We start from the raw sequence: 27,790 nt of genomic DNA, 5'->3' as shown, positions 1-27,790 counted from the left end.
AAACAAAATAGTAAAGGTTGTTATAGTAAATTGAAAAAAAAAAGTGAAAAGAGTATTTAAAAAAATACACTGTTGCAATCGAGAGCGAATAGTCTATGTTACAATACTGATTATAAGCAACGCACTTTGTACTGCTGACATTTATGATATCAAAAATATAAAATCATTGGATTGAAAATCTTTATTTAACTCCTCTTTCATTATTCGCAGGACACAGGAATCGGCATGACGAAGGAAGATCTGCTATCGAATCTCGGCACCATCGCGCGGTCTGGTTCCAAGGTAAGTAATCAACCACAATAGCATCTACTGTTCTTAACCCTTTTCTGTCTATGGGTATTAACTAATATACAGTCTGACCCGCCTGCGAACACATAAAACCCAGTAAAATTATGTGACAAGAGACTTAAGTATGATTTTATTCATGAGTGGAAAGTTTATTATTTTATTACTTGGTTGCAAATCATATGCTACCATTGCATAAATGCATTTCAGGTTATTTGTAAACAAGGGTAAAGATTATATAGTGTGTATATGTTACTGTAAATGTACGAAGATCGGTAAATCTTAGAATTTACCAGTATAACCTAACATTTACCGTTATAGTTCGGTAAAACCCCGAAATACACTCGGGGACAAAAAAAAAAACCGGACACTTCTATATTTGCTTGTATTTTGTTGCCAATTATTTCAAAATGAAACAAAACCCATTTAAACAAAATAATGTTTCATTTAGCACCTTATACGACAACATTTGAAAAAAAAATCTCTGATGAGAAAATTTACAAAAAATTACAAAGGGCATCGTTTGGTCTAACTGTTTTTTTTTTTTCATTTTATGGTGCCTTAAACATTAAAAACTCTTTTTAGTAACGGGTATTACCCCATCTGGCTTGAATAACTGCATCCATACGTCTTGGCATACTCTCAATTTGGTTAGCAATGTCTTCTTGTGGAATAAGTTCCCATTCTTCGCCAAGTGCTCGCCTCAACTCTTGTAACGATTCTGGTCTCGGTTGTCTATTCTTAACACGCCGTCCCAGCATGTCCCACACGTGTTCAATTGGGTTCATGTCTGGACTCCTTGCTGGCCATGGAAGAACGTGGATTCCCACTTCTTGGAGATAATCTCCGACCGCATGGGCAATATGCGGCCGTGCATTATCATGCATTGAAACAAAATTATCGCCTACAAATTGGCCAAATGGCACAATATGATCAGCCAAACATTCATTTATATACCTATCGGCTGTTAGTCTTCCATTTTCAACAAAAACCAACTCTGTACGAGCATCCGTACACACTCCTGCCCAAACCATCACTCCACCACCTCCATACGGCACATTTTCGGAAATGCAACACTGTGAAAATCGTTCTCCCCTCTTCTCCAAATTCTTTCACGTCCATCAGGTGAGCACAGATTGAAACGGGACTCATCGGTGAACAGAATACAGCTCCACTGTCCATTTCTCCAATCCCTGTGATCATTTGCAAAACGCAGTCGTTCAACTCGATGCATCCTGAGAAGTCTGGGACCAGTTGCAGGTCTACTTGATATCAGTCCACTTGCTTTCAACCTCCTTCTAACTGTTTTGGCCGAAATTGGGCGTCCATGCATGTTAACAAATTGTTGGGCTACACTAGTAGCTGGCAGGTTGCGCTCCCTAAGAACTCTCAACATCATATACCTGTCTTCATTTGGATTTGTAGCTCTTGGACGACCCGAACCTGGTCTTCTGTTATATTCTAGGGTCTCTCTATACCGTTTTATGGCATCATGGGTTGTGCTTCTAGCCATATTCATAACATTTGCAATGTAACGTACACTGCGTCCATCATCGTAAAGGGCTACAGCTCGAGCCACATCTTCAGGTCGCATCTTGTTTTAAGACAAATGTTACAACCCCACTTAAACTCAGAAAATGTAAAAATAAAGAAATAACGAATGATAACGATAATGAAGCACAAAATGGTTGAGACAAAATTGTTATAGCTGAGACTCCGAAAGCAAAATTGGAATATTTGGTTGTAATGGCTTGTTTATAAAACAAAAAAACAATCAACAATGTATACACGTCTCCATAACAACAGATGGCTACCATAATATTGTGTGAGAAGATAATGTTTTGCAAAATACCAGCAAATATTAAAGTGTCCGGTTTTTTTTGTCCCTGAATGTATCTTATTAAATGTATACATTTTGAACTTTTACCAAGAGATGTTTGTAAATCTCAGGATTTACCGTTCAGTTGTGGTAAAATCATATTAATTTAATAAAAAACTCTTTACTAAGATTTGCCGTTCTTTGCACTTTTACATATCTATTTCCGATTCATCTTTCTGTTGTTGTTTTAGGAACTATTTAAAAACATAAATAAAAATCACCTCAGCAATGACTGAAATAATTTGTATTTATTTTAAATTGAAGTTATTTAAATATTCTTACATTCCAATGTGAGTATAATAAACATATTCCATATTAAAAATAGTGAACAAAATATTGTAGTTTTAACCACTATCGGTTGTAATATTCCGTACAAAAATTAACAAAGCCTTTACATTCCCTAAACAATCCAGATCCACAAATAAAGTAAAACAAAGATTATGAATGTTAATTCTTTTCACAGTAAGGTTGGTGGTTTAGAATTACTCAACATGGAAGACGATTTACACAAACATTTTTTTGTTGAACACTTTTTAAGACAATTACACTTTTTGAACCCTTGTCCTCAAACGAAAGATAGTTTGCCAACCACTTCCCGTACACTAATTTCTTCTTTTCCTACTTCTTCGATGCTGATAAAATTTTCTTTGCACAATATAAATTGTTTCCTCGAGTACAATGACTTCAGTTTGCCAGCTTTGCCAAGTTGATGAAATTCCTTATCTTGAATATTTATGACCACTGCTATTATTGATTTTGCGTCAATTTTTTCCTAGTCTTCATCCGGTACTTTGATTCTCAAATTCTGTCTGACTGAAAGTTTTGGAATTTTGCTTTCATTTTCTTCGCTTGCATTTTAAGATCTTCTTTGTCAGCCTCTCGGATCTTTTCACTTTATCGATTCTGCAAATAAGCTTGAACCTGCACAACGGGGGTAGGATTCTTCGTTCTGGATTCTTCGATCTAGCTTTTACCAGCTCGCATCGGTAAATCCTGAGATTTACCAACATTTCCTGGTAAAAGTTCAAAATGTATGAATATAATAAGAAATTTTGGAGTTTTACCTCACTATAACGTAAATGTAAGGTTCTTCAAACTTTTACCGGTCTTCGTACATAAGCATAACGAAGAGGTTAATGCATATTTCTGCTTTTAGCGCATATAAACGCATATTTTGTAACATTTTAATCGATCTGGTACTTAAACCAAGATTAAGAATGCGAAAAATCACACAAAAATGGAATACAGAAGAAACCCAAACATTGAAACAAATTACAGTAGCTAATATTTTATTCGTTGCACTCTGACAACATGCAGACACTGCACTGTTGTCAGCGAATCATTGCGGACAATTCCGCGGTAATGAACAAAGCACTCCATAATGAAATGCACTGCTGACCCTGTGCAAATGTATAATATAGAGACGTTATGATGGATGAAAGTTGAGATTAAAAGAACAGATAATCAAAAAAACAAGAACGTGCGTAAGATTTTGACGGTTGTCACGCGAATGCTGGAATATGATGGGCGCGGAAATTGCAGAAAGTGTTGATAAATTCTTAGCGCTCGCTAAACTCGAATTTCTCCGTCTGTCAACAATAATATAGGCACGATAATACAATTTTTTGTCTTCCACATGCCGACGTGGTAAATCAGAACATTTAATTGTATTGTGGTCAGAGAAAATTCGATAACATGTAAAGTAAATTGTCTTTTAGAACAGCTTAGCCGCAAGAAAATTATCAATTTTGAATTAGTTTAATCACCGATGCCAAACGAAAAATGTGTCAAAAGTGTACTGCATAAGGTAATGGGCTGAAGGACATGCAACTTTAGCAAGTGATAGTATCTCAGTATTCTTATTAGAGATGAACAACGATCGAGAAAGCAAGATTAACAGCGCCCGCAAAGCCGAAAACCCGCACGACAATGTTCTGTACTTTGCGTCGTTGACGTAAAGACTGCTTGTGAGTGTTTCGAGACGCCGAGATTGATCACTCCCGAAGTCCCGAACGTCAAGCCACAGTTGTTTATACTGACTGAACTTTTATCTACTTTGGCACCTGTTATATATTTATAAACAATCAAGTAACCTATTTGAAACATCATCTCTACTTTTCAGTGTATAATAATCCGTTCCCAATCTTTATTTAATTAATAGGTCCTTATTAAAAGGCTAGGAATTTTTTTTTCATATGTTTGAGATCAAGTGTGCAATCTCAAGTAAAAATATATTAACGTTATCGTCATTCCCCATAACTATGGTCCTGGAACACAAATATGGTCCACGATACAACCATTCAAAGAACATTCTAGAAGTAACATAGACCGTTCGTAGATAGCTGCAGTGACTTGACTTCAAACTACAGTATAGCAAAAATATAGATAAACGAGGTACTACGTTATGGAGTACAAAATTTGATTGGTTGTATCGTGGACCATAGTTGTGTTTCAGGACCATAGTTATGGGAAATGACGGTATATTTTATGTTTCTTAGAAATGCAAATTTATTTGAGAATTGTTTTTTTTTCTATTTATACTTGTATAACCATAGGTAATATCATACCAGAACATTTTTATAACTAAGATACTGTTCTGTTTTGTCTTTTTGTCTCATTTAAACATGTATAATGTTATTTATTTCAATTATGAATGTTATTCAAAGTTACGAAATCTTTCCACGCCGACCAAATGCTGTTTCGAGAATGATGAGCGAGACTCGAAGCGCACGAGAGTTACGAGACGAGACTCGAAAGACAAATGCAACAAACACAGTGAGCGAGAGCGGCAGTTAGTTTTGTTCATCTCTAATTCTTAAGTATAACAGAAAAATCGTCAGTAATAGTAATTTGCTTAAAATAAAATACGTTTTTTTTTATTTTAACATTGGATATTTTGTTATTTTTAGTGCATATATCCTGCTTTTTAATTGCTTATGTGTTTGCATATTTTGCCGTTGTTTAGTGAATATGAATTCATCCTCTAGTAATAGCTAACTTTGTTATAATAATAATAATAATAATAATAATAATAATAATAATAATAATAATAATAATAATAATGGCGGTGACGATGAAACTCTGGCTTGCTTGTCTGCCTCAAGCGCGGTCACCTGCAATCAATATGCGGACTCTACACCCAGACGCGCGGGGTCTTTGAAGACTCACAATCAATGCTGATGCACTTTGCTCTTAATTACCTAGCCATGTCAGTAATTCGCTCTTCGCGTGCAATACGGAAAGAACATTGTTATGAAAATTGTGTTACAAATTACAATAACTTGCTCTTTTGAAACACAAGTATTGATGTCAACTGGAATCCTTCAACGGCATATTTTCATTTCTTACAACGATATTGATTATCGTAATCCAGTCTAATGGGACGGGATTTGGATCGCCGGTAGGCCATGTGAGATTTGCAGTGACCAGATTACTGTTAGAAGGTTTTTCATTAATAGTATTTCGATTTCCTGGATCATTTTCATTTCACCATTGCTCCACTATCGCTCGCTGTCTCCATTACGTCTATAGCACTGGTTCCCAACCTATGGTCAGCGGACCCCTTGGAGTCCGAGAAACCAAGATGTTTTTTCGAGCGGTATTTTAACTAAGCTTAACTTCATAACGTTCTCTGATTTTTATCAGCTTGCAGGAATATCTTCTGAGTGTCTCAGACTTTTGAGACGGCGTATATTATTTTAATGTACCGAAGTACATATGATGTTTCCATGCAGATATTCTGCGTACGATGAAAGAGTAGTGAAACGGAGAAGAATTTTCTCCGGCACCGGGATTTGAACCCGGATTTTCAGCTCTACGTGCTGATGCTTTATTCACTAAGCCACACTAGATTCCCATCCCGGTGCCGGATCGAATCGTCTCAGTTTAAGTTCCACCTTTTGGGTTCCCTCTGCACTACGTCATAGATGTCTATGAACGTATTACTAATGTGCACACATGTGCAGAGGTGCACTTGTTATGAGTGACTAGTTGGCCGGGATCGACGGAATAAGCGCCGTCTTAAATCGGAAGTGATTTACGCATATCATATATATTATTTTAATGTACCGAACTACATATGATGTTTCCATGCAGATATTCTGCGTACGATGAAAGAGTAGTGGAACGGAGAAAAATTCTCTCCGGTGTGGCTTAATGGATAAAGCATCAGCACGTAGAGCTGAAAACCCGGGTTCAAATCCCGGTGCCGGAGAGAATTTTTCTCCGTTCCACTACTTTTTCATCGTTTTGAGACAGAGTTTGATAGGAATGAGTTCGTCTGATGGACTTCTCTGGATTTGCAAGTGTTCCTTACCTATTCTATATACAGTAGAACCTCGTTAATCCGGACTTCGATAAGCCGAACTTCGCTTAATACGGACAGGTAAAAAGAAGACGATGAGTTTGGAAAAATTAAAGAACCTTGTTTTAAGACTTACTTTTATACATTAGAACTATGGAATTACAATATTAGGTTTACACCTACAGTATTAAAAATAAAGAAAATCCATCAAGTTTGCATTAAAGTAATTAAACTATACAAACAAATATTATTATCAGTTACACAAACAAAGGTTTAAAGTATGTTGCTTTACCTTTTAGTGTATTATATAGTGTATTTAGGCTTGTGCCCTTCAAATACACCTTAATAAACGTGTTTTGTTGCTGTAAACTGAGCTTTAATTCACTTTCTGCTGTTCTTTTAGCTTATTTCAGTTGATACGGACCTTCGTTAAACCGATCAACTTATCCCCCCAACTAGTCCGGATTAACGAGGTTTAACTGTGTTTAATTTTTTTTAATTCTAATCTTCAGGCTCCTACTTTAACTGTGTTCACCATTCGGGATAAAACTGAAGCAACAATAAAGCTATTAAACGTATTCCACAGATTGCACACAAACAGCGCAGTATAATCTTCCAGCAAGTTGAAATACCGCCTGCTTGATTTTATGCGTCTAACATTATAATACGGTACAATAGGATAGCCTCCTCGTTTTCCCAACATTAATCCCTTAGTATTTTTTTCCTTGGGGTTACGTCAAGGACTTCATATAGCCTATACCATCAGAGTGACTGACCTCAACAACTCGATGGCCCAGAACCAGTCCATCTACAATTTTTTTCAGGAGAGCTATTTTAAGCTCCTCACATTCAAAGCTTCATGAAACAATTTCGAATAGCTTCATAGCAACCTTATTTGCAATTTTGTTCTATTCATATATGCAGACAAGAATTGAAACACATGAAACACAGATTTCTTTCTTATAAAAAGTCGGACTTAGAACAGTCTGGTTCTCAGCCATCGAACTTACGTGATCGGAATGTGGAAGCAGTAGCAGCTATCTACACCAGATATGCTACAGAGAATCTGGGCTGAAATTGACTATCATTTGGATACTATTGTTCTTGCTATCGAGTGGACTCTTATAGAAACTTACTACTGATCGTTTTTGTTAGATTGTTTGAATTGTACTTGCTAATAAAAGTGACAAAACACTCTCGAATTTTTCTTTTTATTTGGAGACACTGTTGAAATCTGGCATCTTCGAGAGGGTCATCCGCTACTTTTACGATATATTTCGTGTAATGAAAAAGCTTAAGAACATTTAAAATGTCGCCACCTCTTGTATGTTGATAGAGAAAAAGCAGTTTCAGTAATTCTTCCAATATTAAAATGTGTAAATCATCCTAACAATACCAACAAGCTAAGCGAGATCTGATTTGCTAGGAAATGATGTAGCAGTCGATAATAACAGGAGTAGCCTATCGAGTGTGTGTGTGGTCGCGAGCCACAGGTTGGACTGTACGCGCGGATTAAGTGGGCAGCAGCCCTATTGTGTAGCCGAGCTGAGGTAGTTGTGTGGACCATACGTCCTAATTCAGTGCCCTGCCAATGCACATGTTTTATGGGCATCCGGAGACCATTTTTCTTGTGGGCCGTACTTATCTGTGGCGGGGTCCACGAAGAGTCGGCCTGGAGTGGCACGATCCAGTCTTCTGTAAGGAATGTTGCACATAGGTCTACATAGAGACCAAACAATTTCGCATTTGCTTCGGAAAAATTGTCTGTAGTAATGTCACGAGAGGTCTGAGATTTGCCGATAAATCCACGAATCTTAACCTATTCAGACATTGTGAAGTTGAAATAGTCTACTCGTAGATGAATATCGATTACTGCAATAAAGAAATTCGATGTTATTATTCAGTAATGCCAATTGCGAAACGCGAAATACAGGTTTAACAATGTTAATTACATGTACTGCACTTTTCTCTTATTATTACAACATAAATATATTTTCATTATCTGCTGAAATCATAATTAAATTTAACAGTAACAGTGGGGACAGCTCTATACCAATGCTTATGTATTCACAGCGAGACTGTTGCTACACAGTGAAGCCATCTCTGTATCGATAGGCCTAATTAAAACACGAATTTTATTACGCCATACGGAAGGCAGTTTGATCAAAGACCTTATTATTACTATGCAAGGTCTTTGGGTTTGATATGCGATCATGTTACATAAGTTTGAACATCTGACTTTCTATTAATTGCTTAAATTCATTCACAAAATACAAATTTTATAGGCTACGCTTATAGGTTAAGTTACTTGTGGAAGCAGGACCAATGTCAGCTGTGCCTTGTTTCGACCGTTACTTACAATCAGTGCTACACGAAAGCATTTTTATAGCTCGACAAACGCATTCTCGCTGTAGTGTATAACGGAACTAAAACTGCATCTACACAGTTCAGTATTCCAGTCGCCTATGCGTGCAATCTGGGAAGAATATTGAAAGTATCAAGTTTAAAAGGTACGTTCAATTAAGATGCTTGAAGATTTTGTGTCTACATAGTGCGCCGTTTTGAACGTCGTCTTCACTGCGTAAATGTATTAATTAATATTAAATATCAATCTTGCATTCATTGCTTTAAAGTTGAAATAAAAGTTTAACCGTGTAGTTATATCTTAATGTATTCATGATCATCAATTTACGGGGAGACAGTTGGCGACAACGACTAAACTAAAGAACAACCATGCGATAAATTGAAAGCGATAAATCTAGCTGCAAAAATTATCGCAAAGTGTGACTGTGATTGGTTAGAATTCAAAGTTTCATTACACTTCATTGATCGAAAATGAAATGACGTCATATAAACGAAATAGTCTCTAAAAAATTACCTCTTGTTTTATCGGGAATTAATTATACAGGGTGATTCAAGAGGAATGGACCATAGTGTGGGTGATTCTAAAGGAAAAACTTTATTTAAACACAATTTTAGAAAAAATAACAATCGAAACCTTGAGGAACGGGAACCGTGTAGGTGATAGTAAACTAAGAAATCGTTACCTGTATGTTGTGTTTAATTGTCCATTTCTCTTTACGCACCATGTTCAAGAATGACACCGTCAACCTTGATACATTTTGCAGCTCGTGTAGCTAAATGGCGTGTTGCTGGTTCGGACATTACTTAATGTGATCACAAGCATTTAAAACGCGGGAAAGCAATTGCTTTCTTGTTTCCACTTTGCGCGTGTAGAATTTTCTTTTCAGTCAACCCCACAAATAATGTCTAATAGTGTAAAATCGGGTGACCTTGGTTGCCAAGAAGTGACACCATGTTGGCATACTTTGCATGTGGTGTAAGGAAGGACTCGTGGCATTGTAACTTCACTTCACAGAATAATCGTAGCCTACTTAGTAAACTGCTACACCTTCCATACGAAGTCGGCGAGCCAGAATGGTAAGATTCGTGCCTTCACTCTTCCTTGCGCAAATAACATACAAGTACGTACATGCAAATGGCCAACATGGCTTAGGCAGTAATACAATCTAATGCCATTTTGGTTGCATCTGCGTCTATAATAGCAAAAATTTCGTATAATTAAGAAAACTTTCTCTGTGTTGACAGGGAAGGAATGTTTTTCTTTTTTATCTTATGTGGTCTTATTTATGATGACCAATAATAAACCATCACTTGACGCTTGTCGTTTTAGAGCCACACTTTTCTCTTTTTGTCTAAAATGTTATTTGTTCTTGTAATAATGTTTGGGCACTGTATCGCATTTCTCCTAAGCTATCTTCATATTACAAAATTTGCATTAAGGAGTTAGGTATAGCTTACAGCAGTAAAATGTTTGGAAACATTCAACATTTTTTTTTCCTCCATTTCTGTATCTTGTACAATAAGGAAAATTGGTATGTGTAAAACACTATCCTTCTGCTATGTGAAAAAAAAAAAATTATTTTTGCGATAAAAAAAATATATATAAGGGTGTATCTAAATTGGTGTCAAATATTTCGGGGACGTGTTCTTAACATCAAAACAATTTAAAAAGTTAATAAGAACATGGGTCTGAAAACCATTCGTTAGGGAGTTATTAAAGGATTTGTCCCTTCATTGACCGCTGATTGTTTGATGGTTTTTTGTTTGTTTGTATTTTGTAGAGCAAAAAATCAGAAGAAATTGTATTCTGTGAGTGAACAGAGCGAAATGATTTGCATCATTTAATTGATGATGTACTTCTGGACGTCATCCAACGAATGTGTTTTAACACGATGCTGCTCCAGCTCATTTCAGTCTGATAGTTCGTATTTTTTTTAATGATCGGTTTCCCCAAAGATGTATTGGTCTAAGGAGATTCATTGCATGGCCTGCTCGATCGCCTGATTTGAATCCAATGGATTTCTTCGTCTGGGAACATTTAAAGTCCCTGGTTTATGCGACTCCTGTACTTAATGTTGATATTCTGAGAGCGTATCCAAACTGGATTTCACGAAATACGAAACACTCCAGGAATTTTCAACAGAGTACGCCAGAGCATGTAATTAAGGTTTAGGGGACACATCGAATCAGCAGGAAGCCACTCCGAGCAATTTTTGTAACATTAAATTTTGTCTTGTAACTCTGAAATAAATTATTTTGAGACCAATGTTCATAGGAACCTTTTGTAATGTTTTGGTGTTAGGAACATGTCCCCGAAATATTTGACACCAATTTAGATACACCTTGTGTGTGTGTGTGTGTGTGTGTGTGTGTGTGTATATATATATTTTTTTTTTTTTTTCAAAATTCCAAATGATGGCAGTTTAGTGCGCAGTGATGAAACGTTTCCCTCATAACTCATAAACTTGTTAACTTTTTCATGTTGTCTTTCTTTTATTTTATTGCTGAAACTCATGCTCTTTCAACTACATTCCTCAATAAATAATATTTTTTTTTTATTTTGTGTTACAAGAAAGTACTGATATTAGACAATTTTTTTAATGAATTTATTTTTTATCAGACAATCTATCAAAGGCAGAGCAGTGATCTTGCATCATTTTGTAGCAGTAGCGGCTGGTGACCGAAATCCTCAGTGAGGCCTGTAGTAAATAGTTTAAGCAGGCTACCTTCCATACAAAATGTTTATTATTGATACTTTATTATGATTGACATTATTATTATTATTATTATTATTATTATTATTATTATTATTATTATTATTATTATTATTGTCATTATTATCATCATTAATGAAAAATAATAACATGTCAATCTTCGAATAAGTTGCTATGCTGTGAGTTGATTTCAGTAGGCTGTACTATTTAATTTTTATAAAGCAACGAATATTAGCTCAACTGAAGAAGCATGTGTTGAAATTCCCCTGGAAATATTTTTCAGATCGCTGAAGTTTCAGTAGACACATTGTTCTCTCTTTTTTGTTTTTGTTTGTTTTTGTTTTGTTTTTTGACAGCAACAAGCACGACCAACAGAAAAGTTTATTTCGCACCACATTACCAAAGACCCATTTATGTTACTCATAACAGGATGCATTGAAAGCTCGCGTTTTAAGATTATCTTTCTGAAAAATTGTCAGTGATGGCGTAGGTCTGTCTTAATTTAAAACTTTCCTTTTTTAAATATTATTTCCTATCGATAACGATACTCTAATAATGAATTTATTACAATTATTATCATTATTTCTCGCATTTCTTTCGATTTCTATTTTCCCGAAACACATAACCACCATAGCCCTGCATAACCACAATGGACCACACGACAATTCGCCACTGTTATTCTCATCCCAACCGACACTTGAGACCAGCATTGACAAAAGACCGGGTTTTGAATGGGAGAAGTGAGGGCTGTTGGGTGGGGGAATGCCTGCTAGGCCACGAGGCCACAAGAAATGTGCCTCAGTTTCAGCTTTCCGAGTGCAACCTTAAAACCCGTGGAAACATACGAAATGCAGAAGCCAGACCCGGCACGAGCGATCCTGGCCTCAAGAACAAATTTTACTGCAAGACAGGTCTATATACATCACAAATTTTATACTTCTACAACTCTATACGCTTCATTCAAGTAACTAATATAATACGTTATATACAACTAAAAACATTAAAATTTTGAGTTTAAGATAGCAAAGTGACTGAGGCCCGACCTCATTTGCCTCAGTCAATCAGCCGCCACTGTATTGTAGATATGACGTGCATAAATACACACAAAATATTTCATCACAGAATGTTGGATAGTTTTTTAGTTACGTGGGAAACGCTTCATCACTGCACAATGAACTGAATTTTGAAAACAAAAATGTAAATAATTTTTTTAAATCGTAAAAATATTTTTTTCATATAGCAAAAGAACAATGTTTTACACATACAGGGACATCATTTTATTTTTACTTCAATTCTTATTTTACCTGAGTTTTTTAATGTACTTCACTCCCACCCCTTCCACTAATGAAGTTCAACCGTCCTCCACACAGATCCAAGACCGCATATACAGTCATAGTAGCCTTACGGTCATAATAAACAGTATGTTCCAAAAATATGTTCGCGTTTTCCAGTGACGAAAGAGCTTTCAATATTGAATCATTTTCGCACAGGTACTGTCGTCCATTTGCCTACGTCATATTCCGGTTTCCCCCACCAGCTTTTATTCGCCAACTAGTGGCTGGGCTATCTTAGTTCTCTTCTGAGAACATTATTTTCTGTAGGAATTGGACGTCTACTTAATATTATACAACTGTTTAAAATTACTTAAATAAAAGGGCCTCGTTAAGTAATTAACTGTCACGTGATTTCCTCACTTTCTACGATCCTACGACATAACCACTTGGACGAACAGTAGATAGTATGTCTGAGTAATTTTATCTTTTCGGATCGGGCAGAAGTGAAGATTGAATTTACAATACGTAAAGTACTCTTTTATAGAGTAGGTACATAATTATTTCAACATGAGTTATTAGTACGAAGAACGAAACTGGTGATTGGGAGTAGTACAATAGTCTATAGCACGATAATATGCACAAAGGAACTGAAGCCTGTATCGAAATAAACGGCCACCATTTTAAAAAATATGTTTAAATATCCATATTATGATTATTTTTCCAATTTAACTTCATTCTTTATATTGTACGCTAATGTGCTGTAGACAGTATAGTATACACTGCATAATGAATGCGTCCACATGGACAGTTCAGTTCGTGAGTAAAAATCACTCATTGTTAATACTGTATTGTATTTTAATTAAACAAAAACCTAATGAAAATGATCAAACTCAGAAATGCAATATTTCCTAGTTTACGTAAATGGATGAACTACTTTTCTTCCCTCCTATACCCAGTAAAGTGATTTGTTTGTATATTACGCCAGTTTCATCGAACTCCAGTCGTGGAAGGGGGTAGCAAACGGCGTTGATCCAGAGGTATAAGCAAGTTAATATTAAAAATGTTAGTAAAAATAAAATGATGTCCCTGTACTAATTTTCATTATTGTACAAGATACAGTAATGGAGGAAAAAAATGTTGAATATTTCCACAATTTTGCTGCTGTAAGCTGTACCTAACCCCGTAAATTGATTGAGGAGGAAAATCTCGAAAAAAATAACAACAACCGGGTAACTTGTCCCAACAAGGACCTAAACCCAGAGCCGCTCGTTTCACGCCGAGTCATGCTAACCGTTATTGCACAATGGTGTCACCTTACAGAGTATGTACTGTATATCTACATCATTTGAAGTTTGTTGGTATGTTTGAAACAAGCACTGACTTCACGTTTCAAGCAAAGGTATCCCTATTGCGTACACCTACAATGTTATAAAACTTTTTGCTTTCTGTTGGCAGGAATTTTGATGTTAGCACTTCTTGAGAGATTGTTTGTGAATGCAATGAATTGACTGGAAGCACGAAAGAGCCGGTCACTGAATTACGGTCCCACTCCAATTCCTCCCTGATTCAGCTCTTTCTTTTTTTTTCTTCTGTCCCGGTTTATCACATTCATGTTCGTCTCTGTCCAGTCTCCTCCTCGTATTTTTCTCTCGTCCATTTTTCAACACCGGCACATCGTTCCGTCTATCCATCTGTCCGCTGGCATTATCTGGCAAGACGTTTCAACCCCCAACCCTCAAACCCCCTTTTTGTTTCCCTCGCGTTAATAATCTTGAGGTTCCGCCGACAGAGAGCGTGTGGGTAAAGTGATTACAAAAACCTGCAGGAATAAGCAAGACGCAAGCCACTATTTTTCATGTCTCGTCCCTGTCCCTTCACCCCCTCCTATTCTGGTGGATGGAACCAATCAGTCGAGATCACCTCTGGTTTCCACAAACACCCTAATCTTGCTTATTAAACGGGGAACTGGCTGCAAATGCATGGGGGTAACTGTGTCTAGGAATTCGTCAACTCAGCTCTAAGGGATATTTTCTTCATTATTTCACATCTCTCATAGACTGATGAAATTCAAATGAAATCACGATGTAAAGAAAAATTTGTTCTCTACACATCCTTACAAACAGTCTTTATCGTTAGTCAAAATCGTGCACAATATACCACATTATTGTACCACTGCCGTAAAATATTACCATGTCAACTAAAACGTCATGACTTCTGTTATAACGGCGTAACTTGTACCATAAAGTTTATATTATGAAACGATTTTCCGTGCAATAATATTTAATACATTACTGCTGTCATAGCAATTTATTCGTCATAGACCATGATATCTAACTACTAGTGTTGTGGGATTTAATCGATTAATTTGATCGATTAATCGATCAATTTATATTGTAAAATTAATGTATCAAAAATATTTAATCAAATAATTGAGTCGATTAAAATTAATCGATTGTACTTGATATTAATTATTGTATTGTTAATGCAAACTCAGACTAAAAATTCCGACAATATTCGTCTCTCTGAAATTACTTCAAACACGATAATACCGTTATTTTGTAACTGCAAAGCAGGTAGCAGGTAGCATAGAGCGAATATTTGCACAAACACTTCAGAAAGAGGTTAAGATATCAGAACAGTAACCTGGTCTACCTCTATTGAAAATTGAAACACAATGCGAAACCCTTATTAAGTTTGTCAGCTCGTCTTCCTAGCATATGAAATATATAATTTTATGGGCTTCGCCCCCCTCATCCCTTAGCCATGGCTACACTGTGTGCAAGTGACTGAGTAACTATCTTCTTCTCTTTCTAAAATTTTGTAACCCGATTACAATAGGGCCCAGTCTGCTGTTCTCTTGTAGTTTCTTTACTGAGTTTCTTGCTGAAGCTTGTGCGTATAGTTTGCTAAAGAAAAAAAAAAAATAAGATTCCTGTGATCTGTGAAAAAAGTGAAAACTACATTATGTCATAGGCCTATGAGAATTTGAGAAGTAAATTAGGTGAAGCATTAGGATTTAAATTGAACGATCGTAGAGAAGTGCTTGACAGAAAAAAAAATCGTGTTTAGTGATGCAGGAAACATTGTTACTGAACGTAAAGCAGCACTTCATTCGGAGTATGTGAATGCACTCACATGTTTAAAATCATAGATGAAACATTATTAACTAGGCGAGTCTTCATACTTTTTATTTGTGTTTGTGTTTGTTTCAAAAATCCCCGGAAAATTGACACAATAAAGTATAAGCCTACATAATATAGCCTATGTGTTAGTAAATAACTAAAATAGTATTGTTTTGTAATACAGCATTATATATATATATACTGTACAAACTACATTTTATAGGCCTACTTATGCTTGTCACTAAACATAAATTCATTAAATTTAACAATAATGTGTATTGCAGTAATCATTAACTTTTTGTCATTTAATTCTGAAATGATACAGGTTATAAAGAAGGAATGGGAAATAATTAGCGGGAACAAAATAGATAATTGCAAGCCATGTAATATCAGGCTGTTATAGTAATACAGGGTGATCATGTGAATTTATTACAAACTTTTAGGGATGATGGAAGAGATCATTATGAATATCTTTAATACTCTGTTAAAATTGTATCATAAAAGTCGTAACAAGTTTATATTACAGGCACGTAATCATGACACAAGACGAAATAATAATTCAACATTAGTAGAACCTAAATTATTTAATGTTTTACATCTGCTGGTCTAAAGCATTGTATCAATTTTGGCCCTGGGTTGTATAATTCTGTAGCTAAATTACACCCAGAACTTCTAACATAGTAACCCACTAACATATAGCAAGATAATTAGAAACGTGTTAATAATTAGAAACGTGATTAAATAAATTGATAGCCTATGTGTATGAATTAATCAACTTATATTTGTATTCTATAATGTCGGATTTTTTTTTCATGAATTGTCGTATTATTCTTCTCTGTGCTAATATTATATTCTGTGATTTCATTTAACTGTAATTTTACTTTTAGTTCCTATTTGATTTTATTTATATACAGTATTCCTCTTATAGTCTATTAATAACATATCTGAACTGCGACCGAACACGAGCGCTGCTCATTCGGTCCGCAAATTTTATTAATATTATTGTATCCTATTTTTTTATATTGATGTATTATTTTATTTCTATTTCTATTGTCGTAATTATACACAGTCTTTCATAAATAACAAGTCTATCGAAAAATAAACTATTTTCGATAATTTTTTCAAATGATCTTCATCTTCACGAGAAAGAACCCTTCCCGTGCCGTAAAGTCGATTTGGAAACAAACACCCCCTCACCTCGCCGCCAGAGGAAGCTACTTATCCATTTGTGTGATGTGCATTTGATGCCAAGGACTTAAAATTGACCTGGAGCATGGATTTCTATACGCCAAGGATATTGGCACACGGTCATGCCTATACAAATTGGTGCGATAGATTGGAATGATAAAATGCTACGTAGCCGCTTAACGTTATTGCAGGAGAGCAGAATTGCTGCCTGGTTTGAACTTGGAATAGTGTCATTCAAATTAAGCGTTTATTCCGTAGACGAAATGTTTCCAGGCAGGTGGATCGGTCGCACAAGCCCAATCCGTTGGCCTCCGCGATCACCTGATTTGACTCCCCTGAACTTCTTTCTCTGGGGATTCATCAAGGATCGTGTCCATGCGACTAAGCCACGCACCATTCCTGAATTAGTGGAAAGAATTGAACACACGATACAAATGGTTACGCCTGACATGCTCACCAGTCTGTGAAGAGTTCCGTCTCTTACATTTGTGCATTCAGCAGAACGGAATACATTTTGAAAATTGTACGCCATAATTTGTCAACAATTGAAACTATTTTTACATTTATGTGTTTTAATAAAGGTTTAAAACATTAACCATTCTTTCGTTTAGTAGCTCTGGCGGCGAGGTGTCGGGATGTTTCTCTGGTCGGCGGGAAAAGGCGCATAAGTCAAAAAGAATAATTTTTCAGAAGAGATTTTCTTTTTAATTTATTCTTAACTGAATATAAGCACAGTCTACTATATACAGTCGCGAAGCTTGAGGTGTTTTTTTTTTGCAAATCTCGTGATAAAGCGCTCCAAGCGGTTAGCAACTAGAAACAATAGACTGTCCATGGTCGACTTTGGACTGTGTCGTATTTCTATCGAGTGCTAGCTCGTTGCGTATTTCACATTGATGCTTGTGAAATGTTCGTTATTGGTTGTAATGAAACTGTTAATGACTAAAATACAATAATTGGAATAATAATATGGGACAAGGAGGAGACGTTTGTAGTGCTATAAATTGTAGCAACAGTAAGAGAAAGAGGCCAGAGTTATCCTTTTTCCGATTTCCGAAAGATTCAGAAAGGTTCCTGGGTTTCCACAAGAATGCTGTGCAGAAACAAAACTGTTAATTTTGAAGTTCTTTGTGACTGTTAGAATACATTATATCCTTAAATTTCACAATGAAATGTTTCAATCTAACCGAAAGGACATTAAATACCGGTTAAAGTTCTGTTATTTAGGCTGCTAAATTTCCAGAGAAATAAAGGTTAGGTCTACTTTTTTTTCAGAGGATATATTTTTAATTGTAGCTATTAATTTTGTTATTATCTTTATGTGTTATTTTACTAAAGACGTAGAAAAATTAAGTTTGTTTTAATGAAATTTATTGATGACGTTTTATTTTAAATTCTGATGGGATTATTATTGCTTAGGCCTACTTTTTTCTTCAAAGGATATATTTTTAATTATAGCTGTTAATTTTGTTGTTATTTTTATTTGTTGCTTTACTAGAGACGTAGAAAAAGTCTGTTACAATAAAATTTATTGATCACGTTTTATTTCCAATTCTGGTGTGATTATTATTGCTTAACCTCATCCCACTTTGTTAACTACGTAAGCCTACACTACAAGTACCGGTACACGTAAGTTACTCCATTAATTCATATTTCCATTATTATTGTTGTAAAGGGAAATGCAAATTAATATTTATCGGTTTCATAGTTAATTATCGCTATAATCTTGAATGAGTGAAGCTATTATAGTAAATTTCAGTTCGTTTTGCACAAACAAAAATTATATTACTTATTCCTTGCAGGTATCTTCGAGTTTATGGTGGAATTTAATATACTTCATTAAAATAATAAATTAACTTTATGCATTTAATATTTCGATAATCGAAGGAAGGTGTTAATTTTTCCAAAAGAACACGAGAACGAAAGTGTAACATATTTTGTCGTCTGCTAGGAGAGAGATCTGCGATGATGAGGCGATAGTAGCGATCCTAGTGGTGGGCAACTACCCATGTTTGCATTTTTACTACATATTGAGCTTCGCGACTGTATATAGTAGACTGTGCTGTAAGTATAATAATGAAATTCATGTATGTTGGTTAAAGTAAGGCCCATTTCAATTTAAAATAAAAGAAATTTTATTATTTCAAAAATTAGAAAAAATACTAGATTTATGTGATTAGGTACAACAGAAAAATCGACTTTTTGACTTATGTGCCTTTTCCCGCCGACCAAAGGTTTGTTTCCAAATCACCTGTACGGCACCGGAAAGGATTCTTTCTTGTGAACATGAACATCATTTCAAAAAATTATCCAAAATAATTGATTTTTCGATAGTCTCGTTATTTATGAAAGACCCTGTATTCTGTAGTCTGATGTATTATTCTGTATTAAATGTTCTGTTCTGTTTCTTCTAACGACTGACTATTTATTTTATTGCATTGTTGTATTTCAACATCTAGATCAGTTTTGTGTTTTGTAAATAAATTTTCTAAATATGTAAATATAGGAACCCGTGTCCGGAAACATTTCGTTTGGTAATTACAGAACGTTATGTATGTGCTAACCGATCTAAGTAACATTGGAGGGCCATGGCAAAATGAATCATTTTGAATAATTTCAAGGGAAAAATTGTTCCGGGGCCGGGTATCGATCCCGGGACCTCTGGTTGAACGTACCAGCGCTCTACCACTGAGCTACCCGGGAACTCCACCCGACACCGTCTCAACTTTTCCCTTTATATCCACACAACTCGCGTGGGCTGACGAAACAATTTTTCCCTTGAAATTTTTCAAATCTGCTTTACAGGGAGCTTCACCTGAAAGATTAGATTTGCATAATATATACGTTACTGTGTACGTTAACAGAAAACCACAATTTCAAGTCACACAGAGATTGTGTGCACTCGTTGTGGGTCTCTGGCGTTTCGTCAGCCCACGCGAGTTGTGTGGATATAAAGGGAAAATTTGAGACGGTGTCGGGTGGAGTTCCCGGGTAGCTCAGTGGTAGAGCGCTGGAACGTTCAACCAGAGGTCCCGGGATCGATACCCGGCCCCGGAACAATTTTTCCCTTGAAATTATTCAAATCTGCTTTACAGGGAGCTTCACCTGAAAGATTAGATTTGCATACTATATACGTTACTGTGTACGTTAACAGAAAACCACAATTTCAAGTCACACAGAGATTGTGTGCACTCGTTGTGGGTCTCTGGCGTTTCGTCAGCCCACGCGAGTTGTGTGGATATAAAGGGAAAAGTTGAGACGGTGTCGGGTGGAGTTCCCGGGTAGCTCAGTGGTAGAGCTCTGGTACGTTCAACCAGAGGTCCCGGGATCGATACCCGGCCCCGGAACAATTTTTCCCTTGAAATTATTGAAATCTGCTTTACAGGGAGCTTCACCTGAAAGATTAGATTTGCTGAATCATTTTTATTTATTTTATTGGGTTATTTTACGACGCTGTATCAACATCTAGGTTATTTAGCGTCTGAATGAAATGAAGGTGATAAAGCCGGTGAAATGAGTCCGGGGTCCAGCACCGAAAGTTACCCAGCATTTGCTCGTATTGGGTTGAGGGAAAACCCCGGAAAAAACCTCAACCAGGTAACTTGTCCCGACCGGGATTCGAACCCGAGCCACCTGGTTTGGCGGCCAGACGCGCTGACCGTTACTCCACAGGTGTGGACTGAATCATTTTGATTTCTACAGTGTACACCATGATATTGCCCTGATTAGGTTTGTGAACATTACAAAGTTCATGCGAATTGATGCAGAACCTTGTTTACAGCGTATATTGGTGTCAAATCTTCGCGACAAGCAACTTTTCTTTTACGTATATGGGCCTTTTTGTTAAGTAATTTTCAACTGTGTGGATAGTGATAAGTAGACTTCGTTGAATTGCCACACGCAGCATGCAATCAGGTTGCCGACGTACGGTAGTATAGAAGAGGTGAGCGACCTCCCGGTTTTATAGTATAAATAGTTCGTGTTTAGAGATGTGACCGGTCCAAATAGATAGAGTAGCTACAGCTAATGTATATCTATGTAAGCACATGTTTTTGCATTACTGTGGTTGGAATAGTCACAGCTTATCATTTGTTCAGTGCAGACAAGAATTCAATCAAACATGCTACAATGAGAGTGTTGCTGTTCCAAACAATTGCCCCTGGAATACCCTTACCCCCGCAGCCAGTCTTGACCCGTTAGAAAACGTGGTTGGATGATGTTAATTATTATGCAGAATATTACGGCAAAATAATGGAGGTAATTTATGCATTGGATAGCACAGACAATTCCGCTGTTGCAGCTGTAAAATCATTGCCTTTTGAACAGATATTGGAAGATATTCTGTTCATTGATTCTAATTTTAAAAACATGTCCAAAAGCATCACCCTGTTAGAATCGTCTAAAATACAACTCTCAGAAGCCTTTAATATAGTGTATAAAGTATCACAAACCGTTATCCAAAATAACAATTCACTAATTGAAGAAAAAGTGAAATGTAAGTTGAGAAACATTATTGATAAAAATTCTGCCTATTCACAACTTTGTATTGTAAATGATGTACCATCAGGTCACGACAAGACGTCTGAAGTTGGTGTACTAAAAAGTAGTGACTTTCCGTTCTTCAAATATGCACCTATTACATCGTGTGATGTTGAACGTACATTTTCCCAATATAAAAACTGTTTGAGTGACCATCGGAGGAGGTTCACTTTGCAGTCGCTCAAAATGTACGTAACTCTTACCTGCAGTGCACATATTTAAGGATGATGTGAGTATAATACATTAAATTTTAAGAGTTAATATATCTCACTACAAAATAATTGTGTATTTATATGTTTAGACATTTCCTACTTCAATGATCATTCATTATATTCGTGAATGCAGGATACAGGTTTTATTGTAACCGGAGTATACTGCTCAGTGTTTACATTAGAAGCATAATCTATCCTTTCCACGCCCCCTTCTCATACAGTCTATACTGCGTGCATAGTAAACCTTACGATTCTCGTGGCAATTCCACGAAGTCTAGTGATAAGTAAATTTGATTTAGTTAATTTTTTGTGGCTATTTAAGATCACGAAACTCTCTTTTCTCAAATACTGATACCTAGACATTTACTTGACGTCTATTGCCTTAGAACAGTTATGTGATAGATATTGTATTCGTATGCCTTATGTAATAGATATTGTATTCGTATGCCTATACAGGGTGTAAGGGGTATGTGTCATTATTTTAACTGATGATTATTCATATCATAAGGAAGAAAAAATGTACTTACAATTTTTTTTTCTAATTGCAGTATTTGACTAATTATTAAAGTTTACAATATTAGGCGTTTTGCAGTGTTGCTGGATGGGGGGGGGAAGGGAGTTTACAAGTACACGGTACAGCTCAAGCGAATACAGATATACTGGTACAAAACAGATGCTCTGTTCTAATCCAGAAGCGACCATGACAATACTAATGTTTACATAAAACGAGCAGCAAATACAAACTTTCAATCACATTAATAGAATATTATGGTAAATTTACATTTTATGTAATAATATTGCTCCATTTTTTAATTGAAAAATAAACGATAATGGTTTTCTGCACAAAATCATACGAACTTATTTTCTAATGCAACATTTTAATCTCTCCCGCTTCCGTAAAGCAGTATAATTTTTAAACAAATTTCTTTCTGGTTGTGTGATTTTCGAAACGGGGTAAGGGACTTCTAGTTTCTAATAATCGTTGAGAAAATGATACAAAAGTTCGCCGATTAAGTAACTTTCTTTGAGGACAACGTTGACTGTACATCCTTCTTGCCTCATTTGAATTGCGACGACTTTCTCCATAAGTTAATAATGTTGTTTATCGAATACCCTGTACTGAACTCCATTCGCTCGGCAGTAGACCTACGTATGGACAGGGAGCTGGAACTCAGCTGACTCGTACTTACGTCTGTGCAGAGTACTGCCTGCTGAACGTTGCCACGTCTCTCACGCCAGAATATTAAAAATTTAAGCATGCATTTTTATTTAATTTCACGAAAACGTAATAGAACACAAATATTTATTTAAACTAATATTAACTCTTTGCTAGATATATCTACTGATGTAATTGTTTTTGTAATTTTAGTAACGATATAAGCAGTATAACGCAAATAAAATAAAATAAATATTTTTTCTAGGAAAACTATCAAGTTTTGATCCTATGTTGTACGGACATTTTTTGATCCTATAGACCGTCCCCGACGACTGTGAAAAGGACAGCACTTATATCCCTTACACCCTATACATCGTGTTTTCGGTGTATTATTATTATTATTATTATTATTATTATTATTATTATTATTATTATTATTATTATTATTATTGATTCACATTTTCGTCTTTTTTTGCACTGCCTTAGACACAGAAAATGACCGACTTCCTTTGGCGTGAATTTACCTAAGTCCACTTCGGGCAGCGCCTAATTCGTACTACATACTACAGAAAGGATGTTTATTTTGCACCTAATTACCCCTTGAATATAACTTAGTTATAGATTATTTTATAATACTTGATCTGTAAACAAACATAAAAGTAACAAGCAAAACGAGTCCACACCTGTGAAGTAACGGTCAGTGCGTCTGGCCGCGAAACCAGGTGGGCCGGGTTCGAATCCCGGTCGGGACAAGTTACCTGGTCGAGGTTTTTTCCGGGGTTTTCCCCTCAACCCAATACGAGCAAATGCTGGGTAACTTTCGGTGCTGGACCCCGGACTCATTTCACCGGCTTTATCACCTTCATCTCATTCCGACGCTAAATAACCTGAGATGTTGAAACAGCGACGTAAAATAAAAAAAAAAAAACAAGCAAAACGAAGGAAGTACAGCGAAGTCACGCATAAGAAATTCGTTCGCTTGTAACCTTAGCTCTTACGGAATAAACCGAAGTCTTCCGAAGGATACTTAGCGTATGGGAGCCGGCTTTTTTTCTTTTTGTCTAAGATAGTACACATTTTAGCAGCCGCTAAGTATAAAATAAAATTTATGAACAATTTAGAACTCGTTGAACTCTGGTTCCGCGGAACACGCTTTCAGAAATAGTGCCTTAAACCGTAGGGGAGACTGGTATACCTTTAGCATACCTTTGCACATTTTTTGTTTTTTAATTTTTGCTTCTACCTAGAGGACTCAAACTGAAGTAGATTGTAGAGAAAGCCGCTACGTAGCTCTGATCGTAGTTTCTTTGATTTACTGTAAAGTGTGAATTCTGTGGGCAAACGAACTTTTTTAGTACCAAAAGTAAACATTTCGTTCATTAATATATGTTTCCTAACACGAAACCAGATTGTATTTGTTACTATCTATCAAGTACAGTGTGCTCCCTGTCATCTGGTGAGTAATAACATATTTTAATTTCCATGATTTATTTGAATCTCTAGTTTTGAGAGCGTATTTGTTCAGACGTGCACCCTCTTGTACCTTTCAACACAAAACATATTGCACCGTGTTACATGTTCCAAGGTACACGATACTATCGGTTTTTATTTTTCATTTATTTTAAGATCATGTCACGAAGTAAGTCTGGAGTTAAGGGGTTAGGTACAGCTTGAAGGAGTAACATTTTGGAAATATTCAACATTTTTTTCCTCCATTACTCTATCTTGTACAATAATGAAAATTAGTATGTGTAAAACACTGTCCTTTTCCTATATGATAAACATATTGTACGATTAAAAAAATTATTTCTATTTTTTTTTCTTTTCTTTTCAAAATTCAAAGTGCACTGTGCAGTGTTGAAGCGTTTCCCTCATAACTAAAAAAGTATCCAACATACTGTGATGAAATTTTTTGTGTGTATTTATGCATGTCATATCTACAATATGATGCAGAATCACTTCTCTATCTTTCATAGATTGTCTGATAAAAAAATAAATTCATTTAAAAAATGGTCAAATATCTAACACAAAATAAAAAAAATGTTCATTAAGAATTGTAGTTGAAAGAGCATGATATTGTAAACATGAGTTTCAGCAATAAAATAAAAGAGAGAGAACATGAAAAAGTTAACAAGTTTACGAGTTATGAGGGAAACGCTTCATCTCTGCACAATGAAATTTGAATTTTGAAAAAAAATATATATATAAATATGTTTTTTAAATCGTAAAAATATTTTTTTTCTTATAGCAGAAGGATAGTGTTTTACACATACCAATTTTCATTATTGTACAAGATACAGTAATGGAGGAAAAAAATGTTGAATATTTCCAAAAAAAATTACTGCTGTAAGCTGTACCTAACCCCTTAAGAGGCCCCCAATTGATGCGAATGCCTTGAAGAAAGCTGTTGAAGCCGTTATTGCTCCTCCAGGAAATAAAATCTAAATAAGAGAAGCCTGCTCTGGTTTATGATGGAAAATACATTTTAAATATGATCGTCAGTTCTTACACCTATATTTCCATCTCTAGTCCATGTGTTCCAACTTACAAGAGGGTATGTTCCAAAGTACATGAACCTGTTGTACCTTTGAACACATTACATATCCCTTCATTTTATTTTTTTCATCCTTAATTGATCTGTAAAACAGGAAAATACATACAGAAAGTTGTAAAAGAATCTTCAATAATTATTTCAACCGTTTTTTCATTTAAAAAATTTCATTTGAAAATTAAAAAAAAAATAAAATGTGAAAAATGTTTAAAGGTACAACAGTCTCCCCTACACTTACAGAGCAAGACGATGTATCATATATCCTATAAGGTCTAGTACTTCTATTGAATTTAATCTGAAATGCTCGTTGTACGAAAATGCAGTGGTAAATATTTTTAACATCCTGTGTCTCATTAATTTTGGAGTTATGACATGATGGCTAACTGCGAAAAATCCAGTTTAATATCCGTTTTGTCACATTAAATTCTATAGAATCCGCTGGGGATTGCTTCCTGGATGGATTTTGTTTTATCGAACGGTCTTGTTAAGAGGGTAGGTTGTTTGAATGTTTTTGAACACCCTATAGTTCATTATTCGGAGAGGCGAGTTGACACGCCAGCTTACTGTGCATCGAGCCTTAATCCTCAAGTTTCACGCAGATTATTCTTCTAATCACATCTCCACTTCTTGGATAATCGGATTGTGCGAGTAGGCCCTGCAATCCTTTTGGTTCCTCTGTTACTGTCAGAGTCCGTCTTGCTCTAGTGATAGAGTAAAGGTTGGTGATATTGTGATAGTTCGTTTTAAGAATTTATTACAATTTTACTGAATGAGGGAAGGACCGGTTTTATGCAGAAACTTGTCCACGAACATTCCCTTAATTGTTGACGCAAAAAACTGACCTTCCTCTCGCTCAGTAAAATTGTAATAAATTCTTAAAACGAACTATCACAATATTACCCATATCACAATATTACCAACCTTTACCCTATAGTGAAAATAATGAAAATTGGCACTGTGATATTTTTTGAGTAAATCACATTGCGGCCATACTCCAAAAAGTAATACATGCTCGACGTTTTTAATCGAAAGTTTTCCATACCTTCAACTTCAGTTACAAAAAATGAGTCGGGCATCTTACTCTTTGGGATCGTTAAAATTGACTGACTCCACGTAACTAACCTAACCGAAGACTGATAACTAGGGCTAGGATTTTGATGACCTATAAATCACAAAAAAATGTCCAAAAAACAATGCATTTATGAACTAAAAATCTTTCAAAAATGCCCTAAAAATCTACTGAAAATGATCATTAAAATGCCCTTAAACTAATGGAAAAATGACGTAAAATTAAAAGAAAATGACATTTAAATATTATTCACCGTACTCGTACCACAACTTCTTAAAAATTAGTCACCTTGTTTCAACGACTGCCCTGCAAATCTAGGAGAGAGGAGGCAACTTCCTGGAATTTAGCTAAGATAAAGAAAAAGAACATGCAACAAAATGAAGGTTTTAAGGGAAAACTATAGATTTTAACGAGGATTTACAATGTGTTTCAATCAGGGGTGGTGCATGTCAGTGCCTTCATTCTCCGTCTCCTCCTTCCGCGCTTCATTTTTGCTACCATATCTTCCAGATGAGGGAGTGTGAATGATCAAACAAATTGTGGGCGCAGGTGCATTCTTTCAATCCTTGGATTAAAAATACTGTCTACTACAGTAGACATCCCTTCCGAGCCATGTTGAGGACACAACGTCCTGTCCAGGACATGGTGAAAGTTTCCCCCCTTTCAAATATAAATTCTAAAGACACCTTCGTACAGACAAAAGAACAGTAGCGGTCAAAGTCCTCACTTAAACTAAGCTGTTTTCAAGCATTTTATATTACTTCCGTTGTGTGAAGTGAAGCCTTCAGTGGAATGAGGGATGGACTTTAGAGTCTGTTCCAAACTATAAAACTCAAACTTCACTGTTATTCACTTATTCAGTAGGTAATTATTACTGACCTATTTGGTTAGAAAATGATTTAACACACTTATCGGTAAAGAAGAAAGTAAAATACATTCCAAATGATGTAAAAGTTCTTCAAAGTATTAAAAATGACCAAACAAAATGCCGAAAAAATATAAAAATTTCCTAATAGTTTGAAAACGTCAAAAAATCCTAAAAATGCAGGCACAGATGCATTATAGGGCCAATCTCCTTATAGGTTGAATGGTATGAATGCTGCTATCGATGTGTGTTGTTATAATCGCCATAAA

The 27,790-nt window shown here is 35.7% G+C and overlaps 1 protein-coding gene across 1 annotated transcript in view; it reads left to right on the top strand.

Annotated features, from left to right (window-relative positions):
- Trap1 (TNF receptor associated protein 1) overlaps positions 1-27,790 on the top strand; it is a 428,549-nt gene that overhangs the window by 330,768 nt on the left and 69,991 nt on the right. The window contains exon 5 of the mRNA XM_069824270.1: positions 211-282. Within this exon, the coding sequence (XP_069680371.1) occupies positions 211-282 (72 nt within the window). The remainder of the gene's footprint in view (positions 1-210; positions 283-27,790) is intronic.

This window comes from Periplaneta americana, chromosome 4 (assembly GCF_040183065.1).
Source record: "Periplaneta americana isolate PAMFEO1 chromosome 4, P.americana_PAMFEO1_priV1, whole genome shotgun sequence".
Classification (NCBI taxonomy): domain Eukaryota; kingdom Metazoa; phylum Arthropoda; class Insecta; order Blattodea; family Blattidae; genus Periplaneta; species Periplaneta americana.
Note: the sequence above shows the minus strand (reverse complement) of the source record. Positions and strands in the feature narration are given on the sequence as shown.